At 54.1% G+C, this 10,307-nt stretch overlaps 1 protein-coding gene across 1 annotated transcript; it reads right to left on the minus strand.

The window, feature by feature from the left end:
- Positions 1–309: 309 nt before the first annotated feature.
- On the minus strand, positions 310–4,373 carry FGF4 (fibroblast growth factor 4). Its single transcript, XM_034934208.4, has 3 exons — positions 4,034–4,373; positions 3,313–3,416; positions 310–2,774 (listed from the first exon to the last, which is right to left on the minus strand). The coding sequence occupies exons 1-3, from the start codon at positions 4,371–4,373 to the stop codon at positions 2,598–2,600; spliced, it is 621 nt and encodes a 206-aa protein (XP_034790099.1). The 3' UTR covers positions 310–2,597.
- Positions 4,374–10,307: the final 5,934 nt, after the last annotated feature.

Raw genomic sequence — 10,307 nt, forward strand, 5'->3', positions numbered from 1 at the left:
AGGGAAGTGCAAATTGCTTTAGAGAACAGGAGGCCAATGGGAGGGGCACAGAGTTTAGGGCCAGTTACAGTGCAGGAATGGCGTGAATTAGCCCCATCAGGAGAATGAGAATAAACTGCAAGACTCTGTCATGGCAAAACTTTGTGACACTCACACCCTCCAGGCTCCTGTTTTCAAGGCTACATTTGTGTGGACACAGCTGGCTAAAATTCGTCTCTCCTGCCCCCACCCCAACCCCCAGCCATGTGAGGCTCAGGCCTCAAATAGAAAGACCCCTGGAAGACAGGGGGAGGGAACCACGTCTTGGCATTTCAAGGCACAATTTTAATAGCTTTTAATTCCTTTCCCAATTGTGTACATCCAGTCCAGTGGCGTCTTTTTATACATGATAAACGCTTATCATTGTCGGTCAGCATGTCAATGTGCACAGCACATACATCACAACGAGGGTCGGCACCTGTATAAAACTACAGATTCTGAAAACAGTGGCACATACAGGAACCTCGAATCCCCATCACAGCAATATGAAAACAATATTTTAAAGGTACGGTTATGTCCCTACAGGCATCACACATGATTTGTTGAAGAAATATCTATAAGAAGTGGTCAAGGGTGATCAAACCTAACACATGTTAATTCCTGACAATCTGATTGGGCTCTGAGACAAGAAATCTCATAATAATTTAAGGCATTTAAGACAATCATGGTTTGTTACTAAGTGAACACATTAAAATCCAGAAAGTCGACGGATGATCCCTCCACACCCCCCAACGCCAAACAGCATGGAGACCTACAAACACCATCTTTCCTCAACACTCCTGGAGCCTAGGGTGTGGTTTAAAACTTAAAAACAGTTTATTGCATGGTAGGAACAGCAGTTTAAGATGTGTGGTCCTGTCTTAGCGGCTTTGCAAGTGTCTTCTTTCTTCCAGGCCTTGGTTAAGAATAGTATTTTAAGTCGATGATTTGCATTCGAACAAAGAGTTTTCAAAAGGAATGTGAAAGACAAAAACTCCAATCAGATTTTCCAGTCTTGCTGTCTGTAGACTCCCATAAAGTTAATTCGGGAGACAGTTCAGAAACATCCTAGGAGAGTATTAAAGTCTTGACGAAACATTCGGAGCATTTCTGGTAGCAAGCTAAGGTCATTTTGTATAAACTCTAAAAAGTCATTCATTAAAATTAAATGTTTGCCATCACCTCGGAACTTTTTTTAAACATCACCGACCCTGCCTCTTCCACGGTTGCTTCAATGACAGGGGTTACATTTGTAAAATATATAAAGAAAAATATAAGGTTACTTGGTGACCATATAGTGTACTGTAACAGCTGTCTGCAAATATTTTCACCATGATCACCCTTACTAAAAGTAAATCACAGGGTAAAGATAGCTCAAACGTGACAAGGTTCGAATGGGACGCACCGACGCTATCTGCAATCCTTTTTGGCTACATATGGAAAAAAAGCCACTTGGGATGGCAAACTCCTGCACCGGGTCTGAGCTTTCTGTAGGTTTTGCCTGGGGTTTCAGGGCTTGTGAGGTAGATGTTAAACGCACTTAAACAGGGAATGCATCAGAAAGCAGCAGGCTGCTCCACGCAAACACTGCACCAAGTGCTTTGTACAATTACAAGGACATTTCACCTAAAAATCATAGCTAGTTCTAGCCCGAAGCTCCCTAAACACAGGGAAGCCTGTTTTGGGGGTGGGGCGGGGGGTTCGATGGTTTGTTTTCAAAAACATATTCTATCACACCATCAGAAGCATCTGCCATCACAAATTATTTTTCATCACTAGGGTTTTGTTTGTGATTGCGAATACACTATCTTGTCCATTTCTAGCCTTCCAGTGGGATATTGATTCCTCTCCATGGAATTTATGAAAGAGCTTCGTCTTTTCGCCAATAGTCACAGCGATGGGGGCTGTCGCTGATCCAAAAAAGGCAAACAGGAGTTTATAAAGTTGTCCAAGGGTCTCTCCCATCTGGTAGATCGAGGAAGATTGACTACAGGAAAGTTCAAAGGTCAGTCTTGGCAGATCTAAAAACAGAGCGGCAGCGAGGACTTCAACACCGCACTTTCTGTACCCGAAGTAAACCGATATGTCCCGATTAATAGCAACAGGGCACAAAGGGAGCGGGCCTCTGAGGATGCTAGCCGAGAGCCAAGCCTGGGAGCTCCCTGAACTGGCTGCCCAAGCCTCAGGCGGGCCTTTCCAGACAGAGATGCTCCACGCCATACTACAGGGGTTGACATCGGAATCCAATGTCACCTTTTTTTTAAAACACAGAATAGCAGCACACTCGTGACAACTTTTGACAAGTTAAAGAAATCCAATGGTAAGATTCTCCACTGTTGCACCAGAAAAGTCAGAGTTGGTTTTTTGTTTTGTCTTTTTTTTCCCCCAGAAAATTAAAAAACACACCCGCAGAACTATAAATAATTTGGTGGCAATATATACACATTTAAATAATTAATTTAAATATCTTACACCTACTCTTGCATTAAACTCTTCATCCGAAGAAAGTGCACCAAGGTGGCCCTCGGCACTGCCCTCCCAGGGGCTTCCCGAGGCTGAGGCAAGGGTCCTCTGGAGGATCACAGCCTGGGGAGGAAGTGGGTGACCTTCATGGTGGGCGACACTCGGTTCCCCTTCTTGGTCTTCCCATTCTTGCTCAGGGCGATGAACATGCCGGGGTACTTGTAGGACTCGTAGGCGTTGTAGTTGTTGGGAAGGAGAATCTCCTTGAACTTGCACTCATCGGTGAAGAAGGGCTGCAGCAAAGCAGGGCAGTGTCAGGGCTGGGGCACCTCTTGGGCAAGGTACCCAGCCTGAAGCCAGGGGTCAGAACCCCCTTCTGTCCCACCCCCCACCCTGGGCTGAGATGTCTCTGCTGAGCAGTTAAGGTGTCAAGACCCACACAGGGTGAGAAGGGGACATGGCCAGCCCACAACAGCTGGTGCTCTCACCACCTGCCCTGCACCTAGCAGCCAGAGAATTCATTCCCTCTGTGTCCAGCCTCAAGCCCGCAGTTCCAACACTGAGACCTACCCCTCTGGACTAGAGAAGGGAAGGGCTCTCAATAGCGCCCTTTCCTCGGTCTGGGAGGGGCCCACTCAGGGATGGCAGGAACCTCATTGTTCCTGCCTTGGGGCTGCTTCCTTTGTCTGGGCAGGCCTGCCGGTCCCGTGACCTGGTGACCCTGCCACCCCTCCAAGACCCAGGCACAGGTGGGGCTGGAGAAGCCACGAGCCTGCTAGCCATGTCCGCTGTTCCCAACTAGGTGCCTAGCCAGACCCCTGCGGTACTCACCGAGCCATAGAGCTTGCCCTTGCTGCTCATGGCCACGAAGAACCGGCTGGCCACGCCGAAGATGCTCACCACGCCCCGCTCCACGGGCGAGAGCTCCAGCAGGCCTGGGGGCGGGGCGCAGGTCATTGCGGGGCAGGTGATCCCTGGCCCACTCCGCCCCTCGGCTTGTTCGCCTCCGGGGACCCTATTTCTGGGGTGGGGTTGGGGATAAAGGGCCAGGGTTCCCGGCGCAGCCGCCCCCAAGGGCCTCCAGAGCCCAAGCTGCCCTCTAGGGCCTCCGGAGCCCAAGCCTGCGCTAGCTCAGATTAGCTTGCCTGTGTAGGGGACCCCCGGCGGCCGCACCCAGTCCCGGACCTTCAGACGCGAGCCCGACCCCAGCGGTTCCCCAGCCTGGGCCAGGCCGGGGCGCGTGTCTCGGGCCCCCTGTGGCTGCACCGCGCGCCCTGTGCCCACGGGCGAAGGCGCTGGAATTAGGCGCTCGGAGCCCGAGTTTCTGAAGGCGGGAGGCGGCGCCCGGCCTCAGGGGTTGCGCTGGGCTGCCGGAGCCAAGAGTGTCTGCGTCCCCAGCCCCGCGTCAGAAGGGACCGGAGCCCGAGTCCGCCCCGGTTCCCGGGGCCCGCGAGCAGGTGCCCGCCGAGGGTCTCAGAGTGTGACTGAGCGGGTTGGCCCGGCGGCCGTTGCCCCCCGCCCCCGCCCCTTCGCGCCTGGCCGCGCCACTCACTGTCGCGGGTGTCCGCGTGCGCGCCGCCGATGCGGCCGTCGGGGAGAGCCTGGAGGTGGAAGCCGATGCCCACGTTGCAGTAGAGCCGCCGCAGCCGCTTGATGCCCAGCAGGTAGTCGCCGGCGCCGCTCTGGACGGCCGCCTCCTTGGGCTGCGCTGCCACCGGCAGGCGCGCCAACGAGCGCGCCACCAGGCTCTCCCAGCGGCGCTCCAGCTCGGCCTCCAGCGTGCCGTTGGGTGCAGTGGGTGCGGCGGCGCCCCCTCGGCCCGCCCAGGGCGCCAGCAAGGCCAGCAGGACCGCCGGGAGCAGCGCTACCGCGGCCGTCCCGGGCCCCGACATCCCGGCCCGAGGGCCGTGCGTCGGTCAGGCGGTCAGTGCGCCCGGGAAGCTGGGGGGCAGAGCTGCGCCTGTGGCGGCCCGCGGGAGCGCACGGCCGACCTCGGGCGGGAGTGCGCAACCGAGGAGGTGCGGGAGGCAAGCGACGGGGCCACCGGGCGCCGGGCTCTACCCCGGCTGCATGGAGCGGCGAACCGGGCAGAAAGCGCGCGGCTGGAGCTGGGACTCGGAGGAGCAGTGCGCGCCTCCCTGCGCGCCAGGCCCGCCCGAGGCCGAGCCGCTATATATATAGCCCGGCGCCCCCTCCTACTCGCCCGCTCCCGCGGGGGGCCGTTCGCGTTCTCCTGGGCGCCCGGGGCGCTGTGGCGTTCGCGGCTGGTCGCAGGCCGCCTGCCAATCAGGGCCGGGGGAGGGGAGGAGGCTGGGGACTAGCGCCGCGAGTGCCACCTGGAGGGACCCCGGCCCCCACCCTTGGCTCCGCCCGGCCCACGGACCTGTTCGTCCCGCCCCTTGGCGGCTCCTACACTTCTGCTTTTCAGCCAGTTTTGCCTCTTGCACTTTGTCCCTGCCTGTCCCCGTCCCCGTCTCCCTGTCTGCTCCGGCCGCCTTGGCGCAGCCCTAACTCGGGCACCCTAAGCTCCTAGTGGGCGCAGAAGCCAGCGGCTGCTGCCTGCCCTTCGCCTTTCGGAGGCTCACGGGAACTTGGTTCCTTTGCTGGGGCCTTGAGGACCGGCCTGGGAAGGAGGGGTGGATAAGAGCAGTAAGCGACACCGGGGCCTGGCTGAGCAAGGGAGGACCCTTTGGCTACAGGCGGGAGGGAGGCCACCCCCACCCCCTAGGTCTTGGCCCCACAGGCTTGGCGCGTTTCTGGGCTGGAGTTCTGAATACCTGGTGGAGGTCCACCTGAGCCAAAGGGCAAGGTGGCAGAGATGCACCCAGGGAGGCCTGGTCCTGCACCCCCTACACACACACCCTTCCGTGAAAGGACAGGTGGCAGGGCATAGGGCCAGAGGGGATATTCAGCATCCCCTGCTCCTTTGATTCCACAGCAGAAATATCCATGTACCATAGCCAGAGCCCTCAATCTAGCAGGGACCCAGGCCAGGCCTCTGGAAGCCTCCCCTCTCTCACTCATGGTTCTACCTCCCACTGTGCCCATTATGGCCTGATGGGGACTGGCCTAGCTAGATGCAGGCCCACCTAGGTGTGAAAACCCCTGTTCTTTGTGGTCCCTGAGGAGCCTGCCTGGCCCTTCCTGCAGGCCCGCCTAGCCACAGCTGCAGGGGGCTTGGTGCCTACCCCATCTCTCATACCACCAGCACCTGTGACCAGAGATGTCCCCAGGCCACTGCAGCCTCCTCCACCTCCACCGCATCCCCACAGGGAGATTCCTGGGACCCCTTCAGAACCCTGCTGGGGCTTATTCGTGCCCCTGGAGGGGACCTGGGAGGCTTGAGGGCTCTTCTCTGAGGTGCAGAAAGGGGGGCACTTGGGGGTCATCAAGTGGCTTTGGCAGGACCGGAGCCTCAGCTCCGCACCCCTTGAGAGGCTCTTTGTTCCTCCTTGGGCCTGCAGCCTGCTTGGGCAGCACCACCCAGACCTGGACCTTCCTGGGCTGCAGCTCACAGCTGCGAGATGCAACCTGGCTGCCTCTGGGTCCTGGGGTCCCCCAGATGAGCCTGCAGATCTGGTGCCAAATAGACATCCTTGGCCAGGGTGCAGGGTGCAGGGTGCAGGGGACCTAGAACCCATCCCTCACTTGCTGTGTGGTCTTTCCATCTCTGGGTCCCTGACTCCCCATTTGCAAAATGACATGGGAGGTGGGCTTTCCTCCCTCAGCCCGGGGCCACCCGAACACACCCTCTGGGGAAGTGAGACCCCGGCCTGGAGACCCACCTGTGCCAGCTGACCTGAGCAGAGGGACTCTGATGTCTTCCCCCGGCTTTTGATAGGATGAGGCTCCTTTCTTCCCAGGACTCCCACAGCAAGCTCAATTTAGGGCTTCCCAAGGACCCCTCCCTGTCTCTCCTATTTGCTGTGAGTTCAGCAAAGGACGCTGCAGGCAGCTGATATATCTCCCAGAACTGCAGGCCCACCCACACAGGATAGGTGCTTGTGGTGACTGGGGACTGACAGCCAGCAGGGCTTTTGGGAGCTGGGAATTCCCAGCAGAACTGATCTGGAATCTGGCTTCCACTTTGCTCCGGGGGGTCCCTGAGCACACTCTCAACCTCCGCAGGCCCTGGCCTCCTCAACTGTGCAATGGAGGCAACAAAAGCACAGGTAAGGATGAATTGCGGATGAAGGATGCACCAGGAAGCACTCACTTATCTGCATCTGACCCCTTTCCGTGCCCCTGGCCCTTGACCCGGCTTCCCACCTGCTTCCCTTCTGCTCCTGTGTTCCCGCCATGCTGACCGCATCATCTCTCCCCTTCTCACTGGATGACCCCCGGCCCCCGATCTTCCTGCCAATGACTTCTCCCATTCAGGTTTGCCTGAATGGAGAAGCCACTCCATTGGAGTAGCCACTCGGGGATGCCTTCTGGATCCCCTGCCCAGTCCTTCTGGTTGGAGCTTCTTTGAGCTCTTAAGAGAACCTTCTGCACTTGTTAGCTGACCCTCCACCGCATTTAGATTGTCACCTCCATGGAGCAAGCCCGGATTTGTGTTGTTGCCAGTTGTACCTCCAGTGCTGGGCACATAGTAGGTGCTCAATAGGTGTTTGTGAGTAAATGGCTGGCTAGGTACACTAGGAGCTCATCCATCAGCAATCCTCACTGCAAGCTGCCGTGCCCAATCTGCCACTGTGCCCGGGGCAGACAAACAGAGGTACCTGCAAAGGCCTCAGGCCGAGCTGCCCCCATGGGGAGGTCTGCATTGCCTTTTTTTTCTTTATGTGAAAGAAATAGTTGGACCAAGGTGACTAAATCTTTTCCAGATCTGGTTACTTCTCAGCAGAGGGACAAGGAGACCTATATATAATTTTTTTTTTTTGAGATAGTATCTTGCTCCATTGCCCAGGCTAAAGTGCAGTGGCTCTATCATAGCTCTACAGCCTCAAACTTCTAGGCTTAAGCAATCCTCCAGCCTCAGTCTCCTGAGTAGCTGGGACTACACACTCAGTTAATTTTTTGTTTTCTTTTTTAGTAGAGACAAGGTCTCACTGTATTGCCCAGGCTGGACTCAAACTTTTGAGCTCAAGCAATCCTCCCGCCTCAGCCTCCCAAAGTGCTGGGATTACAGGCATGAGCCACTGCACCTGGCCAGGTGATCTAGAAACAGGACCCTCACTTAGCTTGGACCCAAAGCCCTTCTGCCATGCTTCACCCCAGGACGCCCGCTTTGCCATGTCCTGGGGTTCGAGGAAGGCTTGGGGCCACGTTGGGCTTCCGGTTGGGTTCAAGTTTAGGCTGTCTCCCTGTTAGTTGTATAACCTTACGCTATTTCACTTCTTAGCATTCTCAGTTTCCCCATCTGTAAAATGGGCATGAGCTGATGTCAGCCTTAGCAAGACAGTGCCTGACCCCAGGAAGAGGCTGAGCAAAGTGAGCTGTTTAGACTGCAAGCCCCTTGGGGATGGTTCAAACTGGGTCTGATTAACAGTAAATGCTGGGAATTTGTGAAATAAACAAAGCCACGTCATTATCGGGTGGAAGTCTCCCTGTACGTCATCAGCCACTGGAGGGGTAATAAATTGAGGGAGAGGAGCAAAGGCCCAGAAAGCCTCCTAACAGTGACCTTTTTCGACCTCCAAAAAAAAAAAACAACAATGTAGGATCTTCATGTGAATGGTCCCGTCTCCCGTGAAGGAGTGAAGAGGCTTCTCAGAGCCACCAGCTCAGGTGTTAGCTGTTAAGAACTTACTTGGCTTAATAGTAATAATAATAAAAAAGAAAGTGCTGCATAATAGTCCACTTATAGTCCTCAGGGCAAAATGACTGAGCTCAGCCCGGGGCAAGGGCCCAGGCTGTGTAAACTTTGTAAATAGCTCAACTGCTTTCTCAATTCAACTTCCCTTTCTTGGCTTCAGCAAGACACCCTCACAATGATGTCTTTCTGCAAAAGTCCAGGAGGATGATAAGGCCGGTGGGATAGACTGGTCTACACTGAGCCGAAGCACCCCAAAGCAAGTGGCATGTTTTTCTTTAGGACCTTCAGAATAAGGGGAGATTGAGCCAATTTTTTTTTTTTTTTTTAGCTTTTTAAAAAGTGGTGTTAATTGGGTGCAGTGGCTCACCCCTGTAATCCCAGCACTTTGGGAGGCCGAGGCAGGCAGATCACTTGAGGTCAGGAGTTCGAGACCAGCCTGGCCAACATTGTGAAACCCCATTTTTACTAAAAATACAAAATTAGCTGGGCGTAGTGGTGCGTGCCTGTAATCCCAGCTACTCAGGAGGCTGAGGCAGGAGAATCGCTTGAACCTGGGAGGTGGAGGTTGCAGTGAGCTGAGATCGCGCCACTGCACTCCAGCCTGGGCGCTACAGAGCGAGTCTCCGTCTCAAAAAAGAAAAAAAAAGGTGGTAAAATATACATGATACATAACATAAAATTGATGTTAACCTATTTTTTTTTTTTTGAGGTGGAGTCTTGCTCTGTCATCCAGGCTGGAGTGCAGTGGCGCGATCGTGGCTCACTGCAAGCTCCGCCTCCCAGGTTCACGCCATTCTCCTGCCTCAGCCTCCTGAGTAGCTGGGACTACAAGCGCCCGCCACCACGCCCGGCTAATTTTTTTTTTTTTTTTTTTGTATTTTTAGTAGAGACGGGGTTTTACCGTGTTAGCCAGGATGGTCTCGGTCTCCTGACCTCGTGATCCACCCACCTTGGCCTCCCAAAGTGCTAGGATTACAGGCATGAGCCACCGTGTCTGGCCTGATGTTAACTATTTTTTAAAAGACTTTTTTTCAGAGCAGTTTTAAGTTCACAGCAAAATGGAGAGGAAGGTACAGAGAGTTCCCATACACCCTCTGTCCCCACACACTCACAGCCTCTCTCATTTTAGCCATTGTTAAGTGCACGGGTAAGTGGCATTAAGGACACTCACATTCTAGTGCAACCATCACCACCATCCATCTCCAGATGGTTTTCATCTTCCCAAACTGAAACTCCATGCCCATTAAACACTCGCTCCCGATTCTGCTCCCCCAGCCCCGGCACCCACCATCTTTGCTTTCTGTGTCTACGAATTTGACTACTTAGGGACCTCATGAGTGGAATCACACAATGTTTGTCCTTTTTGTATCTGGCTGATTTCGCTTAGCATAACATCATCAAGATTCATCCACGATGTAGCATGTGTTGGAATTTGCTTTCTTTTTTTCTTTTTTAGAGGCTGAATAATATTCCAGGTATGGATGGGCCACGTTTTATTTATTTACTTATCTGTCAGCGGTCCCTGAGCTGCTCCCACCTTTTGGCTACTGTGGACGATGCTGCTGTGAACCTCGGTGTGCAAATATCTGTTTGAGTTCCTGCTTTCATTTCTTGTGGGAATATGCCCAGAAATGGAATTTGCTGGATGAGGTGATAATTCTATGTTTAAGTTTTTGAGAAACTGCCATACTGTTTTCCATGTTTTTTGTTGTTGTTGTTTGTTTGTTTGTTTGTTTTTGTTGTTGTTTTCAAGTTACCTTGATCCTGGGGCATTAAAGAGACAGCAGGTCACTCCTTGGCTTATAGCGATGTCTTACCCAGTTCTGTGTCCAAGGGAGTTTCCCCTCTCCCGTTATTCTGCCCTGTTTCTCTTCTACTCTGAAGGTGGCCCAGCCAGGTCTGGGCGACAGGCTTTGGGGGCTGTTTCAATGACTGCGAATCAATAAAACCACCTGCCTCCCTGTGCACACGTGTGCAGATCTTTTGCACATATCAGATACTCAACCCTGGGAAGATGGAAGACAAGCCATGCCTCAGTTTCCTCATCTGTAAAATGTGGAAAATC

This window comes from Pan paniscus, chromosome 9 (assembly GCF_029289425.2).
Source record: "Pan paniscus chromosome 9, NHGRI_mPanPan1-v2.0_pri, whole genome shotgun sequence".
In the NCBI taxonomy this organism is placed as follows: Eukaryota; Metazoa; Chordata; class Mammalia; order Primates; family Hominidae; genus Pan; species Pan paniscus.